Source organism: Colossoma macropomum, unplaced genomic scaffold, assembly GCF_904425465.1.
Source record: "Colossoma macropomum unplaced genomic scaffold, Colossoma_macropomum, whole genome shotgun sequence".
Classification (NCBI taxonomy): Eukaryota; Metazoa; Chordata; class Actinopteri; order Characiformes; family Serrasalmidae; genus Colossoma; species Colossoma macropomum.
The window spans coordinates 1,928,761-1,948,818 of record NW_023495565.1 but is presented as its reverse complement, the minus strand read 5'-3'; the positions used below and the strand labels follow the sequence as shown (position 1 = coordinate 1,948,818).

The window sequence follows — 20,058 nt, the reverse complement described above, 5'->3', positions numbered from 1 at the left end:
ACGGCCCCAAAAGTCCCCAGGCCAGCAGCGTGTGCCCATCCAGGATACGGCATGCTGGAACCCAAGCCCGTTCCTCAGGCCCGTAGCCCTCCCAGTCTACCAAGTACTGGATGCCACCCCGCACATGGCGGGAGTCCAGGAGGCGGCAGACCGTGTAAGCTGGGGAGCCAGCAACAAGTCGCGGTGCTGGGGGCCGAGTCCCACAAAGGAACGGCCTAAGGCGCGACACGTGAAATGCAGGGTGGATCCGCATGGAGGGCGGAAGTCGTAGCCAGTAGGTGACCGGGTTGATACGCCAGTCGATCTTAAAGGGCCCCACATATCTAGGCGCCAGCTTTTTAGGCTCCACATGGAGTGGAAAATCCTTGGCTGAGAGCCAGAACCGCTGGCCTGGCCGGAAGGTGGGTACCGGGCGCCTCTTGCGGTCTGCCACCTGCTTTCTGGCCTCGGGGGTGGCCAGGAGGGAAGCACGGGCCTTCCGTCATGCGCTCTGGCAATGCTGCACAAACTGCTCTGCAGCAGGAACCCCAACCTCGCGCTCCTCTTTGGTGAACATGGGCGGAGAAAACCCAAACTGGCTTTCAAAGGGTGACATGCCCAGGGACGAATGCCGGAGAGTGTTATGGGCATATTCCACCCAGGGTACATGCTCCACCCAAGACGAGGGGTTGGCGGAGGTCAAGCACCGCAAAGTCCGGGCAAGGTCTTGATTGATCTTCTCAGTTTGGCCATTGGACTCTGGGTGGAAGCCAGAGGAGAGGCAGAAGGCCTTCCAAAAATGGCTAGTGAACTGGGGACCCCAGTCAGACACCAGATCACTAGGCATCCTGTGACCCTGACTACATGCTGTAACAGGAGCTCCACTGTCTCCTTGGCAGATGGAAGCTTGGGCAGTGCCACAAACTGTCATGCCCTGGAGAAGCGGTCCACGAGGACCAGGATGACCGTGATGCCTTTGGAGGGGGGTGGGCCTGTGACAAAGTCCAGGGAGACGTGAGACCATGGATGCACAGGGATGGGCAGTGGGTGGAGGAGACCTTGGGGCCGTGACTGGGGAGTCTTGCAGCATGCACACGTTTCGCAAGATGCAATAAAGTCTCCAGCTCCCAACGGAGTGGGGCCAAGATCCAAGGAGTGGGAATAATGGGTTCCGGGGAAGGGTCAGGCCCGGAGGTGCCCACTGTCTGGACAGAGCATCAGGCTTGGTGTTCTTAGAGCCTGGCCTATAAGACAGCAGGAAATCAAAGCGGCTAAAAAACAGCGCCCATCGGGCTTGGTGAGGGTTGAGCCACTTTGCCTGTTGGATATAGGCCAGGTTCTTGTGATCGGTCCAGACCACAAAGGGATGTTTAGACCCCTCAAGCCAGTGCCTCCATTCCTCCAGGGCGAGCCTCACAGCCAGAAGCTCCCTGTCCCCGACATCATAGTTGCGTTCAGCTGGGGTAAGACGATGGGAGAAGAATGCACATGGGTGGAGCTTCTTGGCTGGACCTAGGCGTTGGGAGAGTATGGCCCCCATGCCCACTTCTGAAGCGTCTACCTCGACGAAAAACGGTTCCTGGGCAGCTGGAGGACCGGGGGAGATGTTAATTGAGCTTTCATCTCCTCAAAAGCCTTTTGGGCTTCGATGGTCCAACGAAAGGGCCCTGGAGTCTTCCGGGTAAGGGCGGTGAGGGGTGCCGCCATGGAACTGAAGTTCCTCACAAAGCGTCAGAAGAAGTTGGCAAACCCCAGGAAACGTTGGACCAACCGGAGGGAGGTAGGACGGGGCCAGTCCACCACAGCTCTAAACTTGGCCAGGTCCATGCAGAGGGTGCCCTTGGACACCACAAAGCCCAAAAAGGACACCGTAGAGACATGGAACACCGACTTCTTCAGCTTAACGTATAGGCTGTTCTCCAGCAATAGTTGCAGAATCCTCCTGACATGCCCAACATATTCCTCGAGGGACCAGCTGTAAATGAGTATGTTGTCGAGGTAGAGTATGTCGTTGAGGTCCCAGTAGTCTCTGGGGACCCCTGAAAGGTCCGGCATAGAGGGACCCTTGAGGGAGGGCGTCCCTCCGATGGGGCCAGGGTCGACCAGGCAATGACCGTTAGACCGGGGGTCCCACGCATATATGGACTGTGTCGATCAGTCAATGCGAGGGTTGTGCTGCCTCAACCTAGGGAACCCCAACACTAGTTGCAAGTGGAGGGCTTGGGTGAGGTACAGCACAGTGCTCTCACTGTGGGGGCCCACTCGCAAGGTTACTGGCCCAGTGCAATGAATGACGGGCCCAGACCCCAGAGACTGGCCGTCAATGGCCATAACCAGTAGAGGACACTCCAGGGGCTCAATGGGTAGGCCCAGCTCAGCAGCCAACGTGGCATCAAGAAAGCTTTCTGCTGCTCCTGAGTCAATGAAGGCCTGCAAGGTGGTGTGTTGACCGGGCCCCCATGAAAGTTTTACTTCCAAGAAGAGCCCTAAAGTGGGGGAAAAGGATGACTGGCCCCTGACCGGAGCAGGCCTGTGCGTTTCCTGATGGGCGACTGGTGTTGCCAGGGGGTCTGGCCTCGAATGACTGAGCCCCAGAACCGCAATCAGGCAGCCCAGCACTACCCAGTTGCATGGGCTCGGGCAGGTCCCCACTAGGTGGTGGCCCGGCTGGAGAGGGGCACCAGGGGCGATGGGAGGCAGGAGCGCGGTCCAAGTCTCTTTGATGCATGCGGGTATTCAGACGGATGCATACGTCGTAGAGACCCTCTAACGTGGAGGGCAGCTCCCGGGTGGCTAGTTCATCCTTGAGCCTCCTGTTAAGTCCCTGATGGAAGACGGCAATTAGCGCCTCCGAATGGGCTCCTTGGGAGAGGGCCAGGAGGCGGGGCGCCGCCTCCCTACCCCCGATGGGTTTATGAAAGGTTGCCTGCATGGCCTTGACAAAACTCTCTCCCGATGCAGTGTCAGGAGAGTTTTGCTCCCACAGCGATGTGGCCCAAGCCAAAGCCCTACCAGTCAATAGGGAGATCATGTAAGCCACTTTGGGCCTCTCTGTGGGGAACCGGGAGGGTTGCTGCTCAAACACCAGAGAACACTGCAAGAGAAACCCTCTACAGGTCTCTGGGTCCCCAGCATATCTTTCTGGATTGGCCACCAGAGGGTAAGGGTTGAACCCTTACAAAAAAATGCTTCGTAGTGAGCTGAGAACAGATAAGGCCTTTTGCAGGGATCTTGACTAGGTACAGGTGAGTGTGATTAAGCTGTGATCATGGCAACAGTTAAAACTCAGGGGACGAGAATCTCTGGTGGCAAACTTGGCCATGACTTGTGACACTACTATTTTTCTTTGAGGAAATGTAAAAACTGAAGAAATAATTACCTGAAACATGGAGTAATGCCAAAGCAATGTAAAACATACGTCTGAAAAGGCAAGGTATTTCCAGACCTTTGACAGGCAATGTAACTGTGTACTGTTTAGAAAAAAAGAAACTAATTCAGTTGAGAACAATGAATTTGTGGAACTAAATAGGTGGCCACCCAATTTAAAAGCAGCCTGGCTGGCCTGACAGAAATCCTAATGTCCAAGGAGCCATGGTATGTGCGCTGCCTGAAACCTAATGAGGGCAAGCATCCAGGTGAGCCTTTCACCTTATACCCACAAGACAGCACTGAGGTGTGCTGAATGTTTTACAAAGTGAAGAGGTTGACCCCTATCTCACTCACGCCTTTTATCCACACTGCAGGCCACTTTGATGATGTGTTGGTGAGGCACCAGGTCAAATACCTGGGGCTGATGGAGCACCTGAGGGTGAGGCGTTCTGGCTTCGCTTATCGCAGGAAATATGAGCTCTTCCTCAAAAGGTGCAGTTTGAACAGCAACATGTGCTGCAGGAGAGAAATTGAAACAATAAAGAAATTGTTTGGTGAAAAAATCAGATTTACACAACTTTATAACACAATTGTAGTGATTAGCCAAATCATTTTTAATGTTGAAGATTACATCTTTAGTTTTACACTGAAGCTGCACAGCCAGTGTAGCTAAAGAAAGGTTATACCCTTCCAATTAGCATTTTACAAACTGCATGCCATTTCATAGACTTGCCTATGTGATTGCTAACACTGTATGTCAGAATTATCTACATAAATGGACAAATGTACAGACAAAATTTAGGCTTTAAACTGCTAGCTAGTAATGTTTTTAGCTACAGTTATAAGCCAAACTTTGGGCACTAATTTTGTTGATTGTTGAAGTGAAAAGAAGAACCTCTGCAGCAAACTATTGTAAAAAAGGGCAAATGTTAATGCACATTTACTTATATTTGATTAATTTAAAAATAGAAAAAATAGTAGTTGTGGCCTGTGCAAATGTTTGGACACCCTACAAAGTAGGGCAGAACATTTCTACTTCTGCAATATTCTTGAGGCATCTTACTTGCAGAGCATGTTAAAATCTATCCACAGATTTTCAGTGATGGTAAAGTCAGGGGATTATGAGGGAAATTTCAAAAGCTTCTGCCTGTGTTTCTTGAAGTAGTTCATGGCAGAGCTAAGCTTGGATCATTGCCTTGTTGTTGAAGCCAGCCTCTTTTTCAGCTTCAGTTTCTTGATTGACTGTTTCAAATTTGCTTCCAGAATTTGCTCATATTTAGTAGACCCTACCCTTGCAATTTCTGCCCTTCCTCTGTCACTGGCTGCCACACAGTCTATAAGCATAATAGATACACCCCATCCTTAACAGTTGGCAAGATGTTCTTTTCATCAAATGCTGCTTTTTCCAGACCTTTGGTAATTGTGGCCATAGAGGTTTATTTTTCTTCATCAGTTTCTGAAATGTCCCTGGCTTATCTAGATTGTTTTCCGTACTTCAGATGTTAACTTCTGTGATGGGGTCGCAGGTAAAGTTTTCTTCTGATGACTCTTCCATGTAGATCATGTTTGTACAAGCAGTGCTGCTCCGTAGAACAATGCATCACCACTTCTGTATAAGCTAAACCTTTTTGCAGGTCCTTTTTCCCGTTTTTATTGCCTTTTATTTATTTACTTATTTATTTATTTTTAAGTTAATCAAACATAAAGTAACGGTGTTTACTACTTTTCACTTCAAAAATCAATCAAAAATTTATTTTGGCTTGGGGTGGGGGTGCCCACATTTTCATTCAACTGTAAGTGGCAAAGATCGACCTGCTGAAAATGAAAAACAGCAGCTCTTAAAATGTAAGATAATATCTAAACTGACTACATGAACATTTTTACACTTCCTGGTGGTTTGTACAGATATAAGCCTCTGTGTCCAGACACTTGGCCCAATTGGAAAGGAACAGCAGCTGAAGGCGTGGAACGGCTTGTAAAACATCTGGGCTACAAATCGGACGAGTACAAGATGGGCAGGTACTGTACCATCCTACATATGGGTGACAAAGAAAAGAGTTGAGAAACACAATGAATGCAGTTGATTCCAGACAAGTGTAATATATCTGATAGAATTAATCAGTTAATGTCTACCATACTCTGTGGCATATATAATAATGTTGAGCTTGCCTAGTTAACCATTATTTTTTATCAAGAAAAAGATCTAAGTGACTTTAAAAGAGGGGTCATTATTGGGGCATGGATGGCAGTAACGTCAGCCACAAAGATTATTGGTCCAGTAGGTAACAGTGATTAAAGTGACATCTGCATTTAGATCTGTGGGAAAACATCAGTAAGTAGGGTTGCTTGTGAATTAGTGCAATTCATAAATAAAAACAGAACAGCAAAGGTTTCTAAAGTGACTGAGAATGTGCGCAATGTGTTCAGACTAAGCAAGAATATTCTGTTAACTTTCATAGAAACGTTGCAGTGCATAAACCCCTTATTACAAAAACAAATACACATTTGAGAGTTGAGTGGTAAAAAAAAAACATAGACGCCAGTCTAGAGAGATGTGAAAAAAGTGCATGGGCAGAGGAGTCATCCTGTACCATAGTCTTGAAGAGTGCATATGTACTGTACACCAAGAGAACGCTGCAGGCCTGAATGCTGGACCCCTACATTGTTGGGGGGCCGGATTTTGCTGGCATGACTGGGTCCACTTGTCCCAGTGAACCAGTACAAAGTTATTCAGACCGATCACCTTTATCCTACGATGCAACATTTTTTATCCAGATAGGCAAGGTCTTTTCCATGATAAATGTCCCAGTCCTGAGGGCACTAAAAGTCACTGAATAGATTTTAGTGAATATAAATATTATGTAAATCATATGCTATGACCTTCACCAGATCTCAATCCAACTGAACATCAATAGAAGATTTTGGACCCATGTGTTAGACAGCATTCTCCAGCACGCTTTATGTTGGTTTGTCCTTTGTCACCCATCTATACATCTGAGCTGGCTGCCTCTGATTGCTGCCTTCTTCTTATTTATCAAGGACCAAAATCTTTATTCGGCATCCCCGGACACTGTTTGCCACTGAAGATGCCTTTGACATCTGTAGACATGAACTGGGTAAGTTTTCTATATCATATTGATTTGATTTAGCTGCTTTTAACTCAATTTCTAAAATTCGGTAGTACACAAAATGAGCTACTCTGTTAGAAACCCCTACCATGTAGCTCCACCTTGCTGATGTACAGAGCCGCATGATAAAACCACAGCAACACCGCTGTGTCTCACACACTCATACAAGCACTACACACACATTACCATGCCACTACTGTGTCCATGTCAATACTGTTTTCAAAATGGTCTGTGCAAATAAGTCAGTGGCCCTGCTTTTAGGTCAATAATGAGTGGCATAAAGGGAGGCTGACAAATTGTCCTTAATAACAAATGAATTAGTTTCAGATAATAATACTGTATAAAAGAACCAGAACCACAATCTAGCAAGTAACCCAGGGATTAAAGTCGCATGCAACGACTGAATCTTTTGTGGTAAACACATCCCTGCCACATCCCCGCCTAAGCAAATTGACTTTTTTTACTGAACAACTTTATTTCTAAACACCAGAGAGTGACACATCTTGTGAGGAGGAAATCTTTAAAAGGTCAATTGTAATTCTCATGCATGCTGACCATTTTTTTTTATTGAATATTCCATAGTTTACCATAGCTTCACTCACCATGGTAGTCTACTGTATGTTTTTCTGACACTATTTACAAAATTGCTTAGTTAGTACCCAATGTTATTAGTTGGACTTCACCATAGTTTATTACAGTATAACAGTTACCGTGGTCAAAATACACAAACCTCGAACTGTCTCCCGTTTTTATTTCTCAGATATAAGCATTGGATATTTTAATGATATATTGAACACCAAATTGGAAATGTCCCCAGATTTAATTTCTGAAATCTGGTTACCTTATTTTAAATATGGAAGGGGAGCACTGTGAGGTTGCTTTTCTTTTATAGCTGAATCATTTTGAATATTTCAAACAAATTTCTTTCTTTTTATCTTCAGCATAATTGTATTTAATGTTAATGCTAATAGCCAGTAATGCTGCTTGTCTTCACAGAGGTTACACATTAATCTTGAAAGCCACTGGGATAGTCCACATCAGATGAATTTTATCAATCAACTGATAATATAATTATATTCTGTCATCTGGATTACAACAACAGCAGGGCATTGAGGATATACCTACCCTGTATAGTAATTTCCCCTGCAGCCTCTAGCTAACTTTGAAAGTATAGGGGACACAGCTGGTTATTAGAAGCTAGGGCTATGATCTTCATTTTTTTGTTACAGCTACAAGAATCCAAGCAAAATATAAAGGCTACAGAATGAAAGGAGACTACCTGAGACAGAAAGAGGCAGGTAATAAACCTGAAATGCATATTATTTCTTTAGGCTAATACAGCTTAGCTTTAAGCTAATATAGCACAGTTACAAAGGAAACACTCACATTCAGCATCGGTCTCTCATGTCCCATTCTGTCTGCCTTTCTGTATTCAGCTACCAAGTTTGAAGCTTGTTGGCGAGGTCTGCAAGCAAGAAAGGAGCGAGAGAGGAGGGCCTGGGCTGTCAAAGTTATCAAGAAGTAGGAAACTAAACTAGCCAAATGCATAAGCTACAGCAAAACATTTATACCCTCAATTGTAGAAGAACAAGAAAGATCTACAAACTAAGCAAGTCATTTTTAAATAGCTCTATAAAATTAAGATTAGTTACATATTAAAGGGCCATTATATATAATTAGAGCTCTTGTGGTTAAAAAAGTGAAGTAGCCTACAGTAGACCACTGAAGTCTTGCCTATATTAGAAACTTTGCATCTAAGCTGGAATTCTCCATGGCAAAAATGAATGAACCCAATACCTTTTCTCCTACATACATTTTTTCTTTGAATGTCACTGGATCCTCTGACCTATGAGATTATTAGGAAGTTAAAATAAGAATTTTGCTACATCTGATCTGGTAGCCTCACCAAAATAGCCCAAACAAACCAGCAAGCTTTATCAGTTGTGGTAGTTAAGTTGATTTGGCAGTTGAAGGGTAAATTTGGAGTAGCTGTTTTTGTTATTATATAATAGTGTTTAAGTTTAATAGTAGACTTAATTTCATGCAGCAGTATTTCAATGTACAGGAGTGGAAGGTTGCTATTAGCAAGGATATAGCAATGTTTAGATTTCAACTCCTTAATGATGTAATTTGGATTTAGGATTAATGTAATTAGGATTCAATGACTTTCAGTGGAAAAATACATGCAGGCCAAACATAATAGGTTTGGAACTTTTTTGTGTACCACAGTGCATGATGGCGGTGATTTTTGAAAATCCTATTCATTTCTGTCATAAAGAAATCCAGCTTAAACCCAGAATTCTGAATATGGATACTAACTACAGAGTGATGCATGACTTTAGAGATCTACAACATTGAAACTGTTTTTCCACTCCTTGGCCTCACTTCGCATCCCTACTAATAAACACAAACCAAGTCCGCTAGCCTATTGAAAAGGTAGGCTGAAAAGGTATTAGCTAAAATTGTGATGGCACTCGAACAAGACTTCACCCTGCAACGCTAGTACTGAGAGGCAAACACATTACCCACCACCACTGGCCTTAAGAAGCATTTGTTAAAAATACTCTAAACATTCATATTGATTTCCCAATATTATTATTAATATATAGAATGCATTTTGCAGGCAATTCGATATGACTCAGGATACTCTTCACAGTATTTTAAGCCAGCAGAAAGAAAAGTCATAACTTATAGTAATTTTTACTGGTAAACTGGAAACTCTGTGTGAAAAGGTTTTGTGGTTTTAGCCTTAATCAGATGGGATTTACATGGGGTCCTGGGGTACTTTTGTCTCTTACATGTGATGCTCAGTGATTTTATTTCTGTTTGGGTTGACCACGTCTATGTTTTTCTCCCTCCTCCCCTGAGAAAATTACAAGCTGAATTACCAGCTGTTTCACTTGTTACACACAGTGATGGTCTGATAATTTTAGTCCCACTCAGATACACATCTTTATGATTTTTGAGCCAGATGTCATCTCATATTGGGAACCGCTGCTAATTACCATAGTTAGTAATCCAACATGTGAATCCATGTTAAATACTTCTTGAATTGCAAAATGATGAATGCTTTGGAAGAGTCTCTCAATTGTATTTTTTTTTATATGTGTGGTAGAACTTTATCTCTATCCTCTTTACACTAGGTGAACATTAACAGGAGGATAAAGAAATAAAAATAAGAAAAAGTTAGAAAAATAAGATCCTGCAGGCTGATTAAAGAGGTGATTGTAGTGGAAGCCTCTTCTTACTTTATTTTTACAATAATATCATCTTTTAGTTTTATATGATCATATGAAGCAAATGTTGGGGTTCACAAAAATACCACCCACTAATTAACTTGCTTGTCCAGTGGTAATTATATCTGGGGATATGATTAGCCAAAATTGCTTAATGGATATTATCACTAGTACAAATTGTGAAGTAGATTTCTGGAATTAGAATTTGTACTCATAAAAGCATAAAAAATTATATATATCTTGAATTTGACTACTAATGAAAATTGAGTGATGGTTTGTATTTCTTGTGGCATTTTAGGCTAAAAAGGCTTGCCATTGTTTCTGAAGTATAGCCTTGTTGGCTAAAGCTTATTTTGGCCAACTGGAGTTAGTTAGTTAGTTAGCTTGCCAGCATCCAGTTGTTATTACACATAAATTACACTCAGGGAGAGTGATCAGATCCAAATAAATGGAACCAAGGTTTGAGGAAATTAGAAAGCACACCAACACTCTTCTCATCAATTAAACAGTGTCTTTGATGCTTCTGCATTCCAAATACACTGCATGCTAACATGAATTACCTATGTAGGCCTAAGTAAACATATGGGTGGGTGGATCCTGCTGCTATGTGATTTCCCATTAACTGTATGGGCTGTATGCTGATATTGAGTGTGTTCAACAGACACTTTGTTTCATGCACACACTGTAGAATAAAGTAAAACAGCTACAGTATATGTGGTTTGAAAATATTTACGTAGAATTTGAAACTCTGAGCTGCAGTGCTGTTCCCTCCCAACTTTTACTACCAGAACAGGGTTCTGGTCCACTTCTACCACTGCTTACATGAAGTCCTACATATTCTAAACACAGTAAACTCAGTTAGCTAACATCATTTTATACAAAGACTGTGACAGCTCCAGTGTGAATAAATTCAGGCAGCCTTCTGGACAAGGTGTAACTAACCAGGAAGCTTGTGTCCACAATTATTTTATTTGCCAGTATTACAAATAGCTGCAGCTGTTGTCCTCATTAAATAAGATGACAAAAAGGGCTCTCGTGAGTGCTTTAGCTAAATATAAAAAGCAAAAAACAGTCATGGCCAAGAATATTGGCAGTTTTTCTTCCAAATAACTCACAATAAACCCAGAAACAGCTTTACACAATTCTTTATTCCACTAATAATGTTACTTAGTATAGCCATTCAAATAAAAAAAAAAGATATGGACAAAACTGTTGACACCCTCAACTTAATATTTGGTAGCACACCCTTTGAAAAGATTAACTAATATCATGTCCAGAGGGGTTAGCTACAGTGCCACAGGCTGCAAATATCTTGATGACTTTGCTTACAGTGGACACAAGAACATTAAGATCTTGCAGCCTTGGTTGACATCCAGTTTCATCTTACAATTTCTAAGGGGTGCCAGCAATATTGTCCAATCTATTTTCTAAGACATGTCTAAAAGTTCTGTGTGAAAAAAAAATCAGATTTGTCATTTTTGTGTTGTGTCAGTGCAAACAGGTAAGGAAAAGGAAAGTCACATGTAAATAACAAAATATTTTAATTTCACCAATTTGCTGGAAGAACTGGGTCATTATCTGAAAAAACTGCAAGGGTGCTAATATTTCTGGCCATAAGTCTAGCTAGCTACAGTGGTGGTGATCTGATTGGGCCCATCAGACCTATGCTAGCTCATTTGTATCTTTGGCCCACACAAAATAACTGGTCAAGTTTACAATATTAAAATTTTCTGAATAAATAAACCAAAATGCAAATAAAAATGTACTCACCAAAAATGGCATATTTGAAATTCCATTTTTGATACTGACCAATCAAAATCCCAGTTTAACCAATAACTAATCATTTATTAAGCAAATGGCAATCCTGGTGCTGCTACTGGCTAGCTTGGTAGTTTGCTACAATCAGCTCTGCAGCACTACTACAGTCACTGTACAAACACCACACCACACCAGTGCATAATGACAAAGCAAATGCAATCTTGCAGGAGCTACTATCTGGAAAAGAGATTATTTTCTGACATTTGGTCATATTTTAGCTAACCATATCTAATGAAGTTACCTGGAGTGAGATAGCAAGCTTATTGTGCCTTTGTGTTTTTAACATTATGTAAACAGTTAGTACTGACTGTTGCACTTTTATTTGATTTAATTATAGAGCTGCAACAATCATATTTACATAATCTGTAATTATATTTGTTTTTTTGTTTTTTTTTGCTTCTTTTTGTTGGTTAGTTGTTTACTGCAAAAAGGGCACTATAATTTGAATATGATCATTAATTCCAGTAGATCACACAGTTAGGGGGGAACCTGGCTTCTGTCAATTCCTTCGATCATTTTAAGAAATTGGTTTGTGAGACTACTCAAACTGCAAGACAAGTTTGGTCATCCAACTGCTCAGTTGGAGCTCATTTGGGCAGTTAAACAAGCATTGCTTCCCTTCTCACACTGCACAGTAAACGATGGCTGACGAAGCTGAAATTTTGCCCAGTCATTAAATTCAGTCAGCTGTGGCCACATCAGGCTTAAAAACTGGCTTAAATCTCACAGTCTATGCTTGGCTTTAGGTTTGCACACCACATAGTGTTTTGAATTTTGTCCAACAATTGTCTCATCTGACCACAAAACCTTATTCCACATTTTAACCTGGCTTCTATCATTTCCTTTGATCATATGAAGAAATCATTTTTGTGCTAGACAGAATTTTTGTGCTAGACAGAAAAACTCAGAAAAGCAAGACCCAAAAAATAAATAAATAAATAAATAAATAAATAAATAAACAATGGTAAGCAAAACAGGGGTAGTGTTTCGCTGCAGCACAACAGTCACAAAAGAAAGAAAAGCACCCGGGTTACAACATACGTTCTCCATAGTATCCCAAAAAATGAATTTGATTTGAACATCTTGGTACAGCATAATGTTACAATGAATATATTTTATTTTCACAGATTCATCAAAGGCTTCATGAACAGGAACCAGCCTGTTAGCTTGGATAACTCGGATTATCTGGCCTTCGTTCGGCAAAGCTACCTTACACGACTTAAAGACAATCTGCCCAAATCTGTGCTAGACAAAACCTCCTGGCTAACGCCTCCACCCATCATGCAAGAGGTACAACTTTTATACAATACATTAGGGCTGTCCTTATCTGTTATTAGTACAGTTTTTACAACTACAGTCAATGATATGATTGATTTGATATTGAATTGCCCAAATTGTCCCCTTGAATTCAGCAACAGGCTATTTTTTTGTATCTTAATTATGATTAACATGCATTTTCTTGACTTCTGTCTGAATAAGGGACTGTGGTAATGGGTATTTTTTTTAGGCAACTGCACTCCTGCAAAAGCTGTACACACGACACTTGGTGCGGAAGTATGTGCGTGGGATAACTGCACAGCGGAGAGCCCAGGTACTTGTGCAGTTATCATCTCACAATAAAGTACACTATCGTTCAAAACCGTTATCACTGTTCAAAAGTTACAGATATGTATACAAACTGATTCTAATATGTTCATTCTATTCATTTTCATAAGTAGGTGTGAGAAAGCTGAATAACACTGAGAAATATGTTATACTAAAATTTACATTCAGAATGCCTCAGAAGTATTTGAAATGTATTTAGTCAACAAATTTCGAGGTCAGATGATAAAAAATATTGCAAATATTAATGGTGGCGGAAGGTGGGGGGGGTTGGGTCATGTTTGGGTGTTAACTATATGACAGATTCAAAATATGCGAAGTTTTTTCTGTTTAAGGTTAAATGCTTTTAAAAGCTCACTTGAAAAAATAGATTTGATTTAATACTGAATAATAAAGCTCTTAATGACCAGCTTGCACTTAAATTTACTCTAAATGGGCCAAGGGCTGAAGGCACCTCGCACATACTTCACTGTTGGGATGGTGGTTTTTGAGGAATGGACAGTGTTAAGCCATGCATAGAGTATGAGATTTTAGAAATTTTGTTCTTTGGTAACATTTCACACTGTACGATTGAATCACACATCATGTACGTACAAAGCCTACAATTTCTATGCTCACTCTGTACGAAAACACTCCATGATGTGACATGGATGCTTACATTGCACATAAAACGCAGCCCCAACAGATAGCTCTATTTATGAATAGTTTTCAGTAAAGATGTTTCATTCAAAACATAACGTGCTCAAGTACCGAGCAAGGACACTGGCTGAATCACAAATGGCAAACAGTAAAATAGGCATAAACAGACTTTGGTACTGCTAAGGTTGACCTTTTTACCTTTATTTTGTTAGCATATGTGTTTACCTGTGTTGGGTGGTGGTTGTGATTATATATATATATGTGTGTGTGTGTGTGTGTGTGTGTGTGTGTGAGTGTGTGTGTGTTTTGCATGAGACTTTAAGAAATTGGTTTGTGAGTCATCCGATCGTCCAACTGCTCAATTGGAGCTCATTTGGGCATTTAAACAAGCATTGCTTCCCTTCTCACACTGCATGGTAAACGATGGCTGAAGAAACTGAAATTTTGCTCAATCATCAAACTCAGTCAGCTGTGGCCACATCAGGCTCAAAAACGGGCTACAATTGCAGATGTACTTCCAGATATGTTTTTCTTTAGTAATTCTTCTTTCTAGCTATATAGGCCAATTGTTTGCAGAGCTCTTAATATTGTTGACTGGTGCGCCCCCACTTCAGTCTCAGCCACTGAACTCTTTACCTCCTTCAGAGTGATTACTGGCCTCTCTGTGACTTCCCTCTGAAGGAACAATCTTGTCTAGGCAGTGTCTGAGTGGTACGATGCAGATTCCATTTCCTCGCAATTGATCCAACAGTGCTCACTGGGATATCCAAACACATATATTATTCTGTAGCCTTTTTGTATCTTGTGCATGTCTTTCACGTCATCTTTAATTTCATTCTTAAATGCTCTTTGGTCTTCATCTTCACAGATTTCTTTCAAATTCACAGTCTGACTAGTGATATCTGAATTGAAGGGGGTCTTTTATAAAGAAAAGGAGAACGTTTTACATATATGTACTATTACTGTGTACAAACTTACGTGAAAGGTTAAAGGGAGATAATATTATTCGACATACATATCTTATGTCTTTCTTTCATTAATCGATTTAGCTGAAGAGAAATCAACACTGGATTACTATCAAATCAATCAATCTGGTAATGCTCTGACAACATATTTTCTTAACTAGAACTAGGCTGGTCAAGTGGCTTACGGGCTAAAAGATAGATAACAGGCTAAACAATTCCACCTGATAAGCCACGTTTACATGTAGCCTAATAATCTGTTAATAATCTGACTAATAGCTTAGTCAAATAGAATAGAATATGTCCATGTATATGCCTCAATCGAAATAGACTAATTCAATTAAGGCCATTCAGAATACAATTTCTATCTGATTGAACAAGGTGGGTAATCCTGTAAATAATCCATTAAATAGAGAAATAATAACCATGTAAACGTTTGCATCTGATCACATTCCTAATCAGAACGTGTAAGTGCGTTCTGCGCATGTGTGTTTGCGTCATAGTGAAAGTTTAGAATGTTCAACATGGCGGAGGCAGAAACTGGTCTGCAAAGGAGATGGCGGAGGCACTGACGTCCAGCTTAATTTTCTCAGAACAAGACGTCTTCCTCTCGCCGCTTCTTTAATACATGTGAAGCACATTTTTCTGCCAGAATTTTATAGCAATTAAAAACACAAGCATGCCAGCTGAAAACTCGTCTCACTCTGACTGGGACCTCACTTGATGCTCATTGTTACTGTAACATTTACTTTGTGTTACTCTATGCATACGCGTCATTTTGGATTTGATTACTTGTAGTGTGCATGTATATGGAGATTTTCCATCCGATTGTTGAGTGTGCATATAAACACCTCAGTCTAAGTCTGTAATCAGAATGTATTCAATCGGATTGGCAAAAATCTTTGCATGTAAATATAGCCACTGAAATTAAAGTATTTTCTATATGATTCTCTGTAAAACGGCAATATAAAAGACTAAAGAATATGCCACTTGAATGTCTTAGACACTTCAAATGTCCATGGCATTAAACTCACCACTCCCTAAATAGTGTGCTATGTAAGTTTTGAACTTCTAGCTTCTGTCTAGTATGGACGTGGTTGAATCCCAAATGACTGTTAGCTATATTATGCACTGTTTGGGTGCAGGAGCCAGTATTTTAATTATGACATAATGCACTACGTATGGAGCAGGGAACCATTTAAGATTCAGCCCCACTGTGGGAAGAGGAACATAAAATGCTTTCAGCTTGGTGCTAAATAAGACTGGAAATCGCCAGACGTTCTTATGGAAATTAGCTTTGTCATTGTGGTGGTAATTTGGTGACCAAAAAGGACTTTTACATTAAACAGTGCTGTATGTTTTTATGTATATGTTGATTATTATATGACAAAAAGTTAAAATGTTAATAAAATTATCACAATAAATAGTGATGGGTGTCTGAACTTTCCGTAGCACTTTATAATAAGGGTACATGAACTGGCAGTAATTAAGGCATTTACTAATAAATAACTAATCAGAAAGTAATGAGTCATAAATCAGGAACAAATGAATAAGTCATATATTAACAACCACAAGACTAAATTACTAACGCATGTACTAATGAATGAAGATGAAGGTAATAAAGGCTTTATTCAGTGCCTGAATTTATTAGGAATTCATGTGTTAATTAAGCATACAAAATGAATGTTAGTACACATTAGCGAACTGCCAGAAGCTCTGTTAGTTTCATTCTATTCATGCAATTTATGATTACCTATGTCATACTGCAATGTCATACTGTTACAACAGAAACATTAACTGTTGTATGTTTAATAAACTGCAAACTAGTTTATTTACTGAGAATAGGCATTTGATTTAATTAAAACTGTGAATTATCTTAATATATGCCATAGTTATTCTGAGAAATACCACCTTCAGAAAATGAAAATGTGTTTCCCATTGTACATCTATTATTCTTTTTAAAAATGTGCTATATCTAAATGTTTTATTAATGGAAACACAGCATTTTGCAATGTAACACTTCAACTGTTTCAGCTGGAAATTACTGCTATTTTTCTTCGCCAGTAAATGGCAGTAATTGCGTTAAATGCTATATGTCAAGCGGCCATAGAGACTTGAGTGAATATCTCTAGTACAACGTTTAAGAGCAGCGAATGAAAATAATTGAAATAATAATAAAAAAAAATTAAATATTTCTCTTTTCACCTTTTTGCATTTTTCTTTTAAAGGTGAGTTATGCATATGCATACTTTATTATATACGTAATTTACATTGCAGATATAATATTTACACGTGGTATTGTTGTCTGAGTGTTGTGAGTGCTAGTATGTATGTTCGTGCCTCACCTCTTTTTAAACTAAGGTGTAAAACATGCAGCTGTTATCTGTGGTGAAACAGAACGGATTTGCAGGAACTATTATTTCTAAATTCGTTATAAAGTAGCTTAAATATTTGGTTTGGTGCTTAGTTATTTGCAATAAACCTTTTTTGGATTTAATAGTAAGGTGTTTGTGTTTCTCACGAGCGTCGTGTGATTGTAGTAGTAATATGTGGCGTCAGGTGCGTCTATTCTGTCTGGTTAAAATCACATGTTAATTGTATGCTGCTTGGTTCATTTGTTATTCCTCCTTTGACAGGGACTCTTATTGTGAAGGGCTATGTGTGCTGTGGCAGTGCTTCACAGGGCCTAGTAGTAAACAGACTGAGTCGAGACAGCGAGAGGGCGCGCTAACTGCCGGGCGCTAACCTAGCGCCATGTTCTCCCCTTTCTTTTGTGCTCCGTTCTGAGTTTTTCAGTAAAGCTGAGTCACAGACTCGATCTTCAACTTGTGTGAGTTATTTTGAAAAACTGCTGCAGTATGAATATCTTCGTGACTTTAATTAGCTAGCAGTTCTGTCCGTTTTACAGATGTTTGTGGAACTACAGAACCAGTATGTATTGGGTTCTCTTCATTTTCCGTGTTACAGTGACACATTCACGTGCTCTAGTTCTGTGTATTGTGTAGAAGCCATAAGATGATAATAAAATATGCTTTTTTATTCCTGTGAATTTCGTCAATGTCATGTTTTCATATGAGCCATATTGTAGCTACTTATCCTTCATCACTGTTCTTGAGAGGGCAATAGAATGAGTGTCATTTTGGTAAGTAAAATGATTAACCCCTGCTATTTTATTAGTTCATGAACTCATCATGAAGAATTAGTATATAATCAGTAATAAATTGTGATTCGCTCATCACTTTCAGGGGCACAAACATGAATTAATTATGAAGAATCAGTATTTAATGAGTAATAAAGTGTGATTGGTTCATCACTTTACTTTAGGGGCACAAACATTATGAATTCATCATGAAGAATCAGTAATCACTGCTTTCTTTATAGTGAATTGAGAATTGACACTGCATAGTTTTGTATTTTTCTCACTCTGACACACCTCAACCAGCACAACAGGAGCTTGTAAATCAGCAGTTGAGTTCAATCAGGTGTACTAGATCTGGGAAAGCACAAAAATGTGCATACGATTAAGGATTCTTATGAGCCCAGGAGAAAGACACTCCAATAATTAACTCATTTCTGAGTTCAGTGGTAACTGTAGGTTAAACTGTTCCTTCATGAGGCACTGTGTATCAATACAGGAGTTAAAACATGTCATATTATTAACATGAAAGATGAATTAAAACTATGGCAACTGTCACAAATGAGGACTAGCTGCAAAACAATGTCAGTGTAAGCTTTTAATTTTACTAAACAGTCACTAGGTGGGTAGAAACAGACAAGGTAACATAAGAAATCAAAAACAATAAACTCAAGACCTGACAGATAGAAACAGACAGATACAAGGGCTGCTTACACAACATGATGAAGAAGAAGGACGAGATGATGAGAGGATGGAGCTATAAAAAAAAACAAAAAAAAAAAACAGTTGACTTTGATAGGCATAATATTCCAGAGCACTGTGTCCCAGGGGGATCTTGTGACAACATTAATTAACACACGAATTCCTAATAAATTCAGGCACTGAATAAAGCCTTTATTACCTTCATCTTCATTCATTAGTACATGCGTTAGTAATTTAGTCTTGTGGTTGTTAATATATGACTTATTCATTTGTTCCTGATTTATGACTCATTACTTTCTGATTAGTTATTCATTAGTAAATGCCTTAATTACTGCCAGTTCATGTACCCTTATTATAAAGTGTTACCGAACTTTCTTCTCCTCATTCAGAAGTTTATGTTTTCTTGGCAACAGTACCATACTCTAAAGCAACTACATTTCTTGGTGGAATACTTGTTTATCTTGATTAGTATTAATGATAACTAATGAAAAATTGTGTAGTATCATATTTTTTATTTTTTCTGCCATTTTATGAAAGCAATTAGCTACTTGAGGTTGTGTATTACAGTAATTTACAACCTAAAGTTCAAATACTTCATATAATAAGCAATGTAACATTTTTCAGCTCAAACTATATGAATGAAACAATGCCCTTCTCTGTGACACAAGTGACATGCTGTCTGTACTTAGGCACTTCTTTCATTAGATTTGCACAGTAAAAGTCTCCTATAATACATACCCAGCCATTACCATGTCTTGGGATGTCTTAAGATATGTCTAAAGACACATTATGACGACGTCTTAGGACATCTTGAGGCATGTGTTAAGAAATGAAGACATGTCTATAGACACGGATCTTAAGATGTCTTGGCTATAATAACATCTCAAGATGTCTTAAGATGTAGGATGCATAATATGTATTTTTAAATTTTACCTTTTTTTTTAAATAAATCTTTTACTTTTAAATATTTTTAAGGGAATTTTAAAACGTAACATTATTTATAGCAAAAATTCTAGTAATTATTATTTTTTATTTGTTTTATTCTATGTAGGATGCAAAATGGTATAATTTATTTTAATATATATTGTATATTATTTTATAAACAAACATTACATACATTAGTACATACTACAGTTATAAATTTCAGAACAAATTTAACAACAAAAGTAATAATAATAACAATAATAATAATAATAATAATAATAATAATAATAATAGGCACATGGTTCCCAGTCTGTAGCTTTCTCTACAATGAGCCATTTTATATGAAACTAAATGACTTTGTTTACATTGCAATGACATAATTATGCCAAGTTTGGAAAAATGTGGAATTCCCCTTTAAATGTTTCTGTTGCATTAGAAAAGCTTATAGAATCAGTGAAAATTTATTTGTGAGTTCATACCATGCCTTCAACATGATGGTAGTATGAGGGAAGACTCTTATGCAACTATTTTGTAATACAGCGTTGCTGCAAAATTTAAAATTC

The 20,058-nt window shown here is 39.5% G+C and overlaps 1 protein-coding gene across 1 annotated transcript in view; it reads left to right on the top strand.

Moving 5' to 3' along the window:
• The window catches only part of myo1hb (myosin IHb), an 87,221-nt gene that overhangs the window by 50,899 nt on the left and 16,264 nt on the right, over nucleotides 1-20,058 (top strand). The window contains exons 18-25 of the mRNA XM_036562949.1: nucleotides 3,509-3,614; nucleotides 3,723-3,840; nucleotides 5,254-5,367; nucleotides 6,388-6,464; nucleotides 7,706-7,774; nucleotides 7,913-7,997; nucleotides 12,658-12,820; nucleotides 13,038-13,121. Of these exons, the coding sequence (XP_036418842.1) occupies nucleotides 3,509-3,614; nucleotides 3,723-3,840; nucleotides 5,254-5,367; nucleotides 6,388-6,464; nucleotides 7,706-7,774; nucleotides 7,913-7,997; nucleotides 12,658-12,820; nucleotides 13,038-13,121 (816 nt within the window). The remainder of the gene's footprint in view (nucleotides 1-3,508; nucleotides 3,615-3,722; nucleotides 3,841-5,253; nucleotides 5,368-6,387; nucleotides 6,465-7,705; nucleotides 7,775-7,912; nucleotides 7,998-12,657; nucleotides 12,821-13,037; nucleotides 13,122-20,058) is intronic.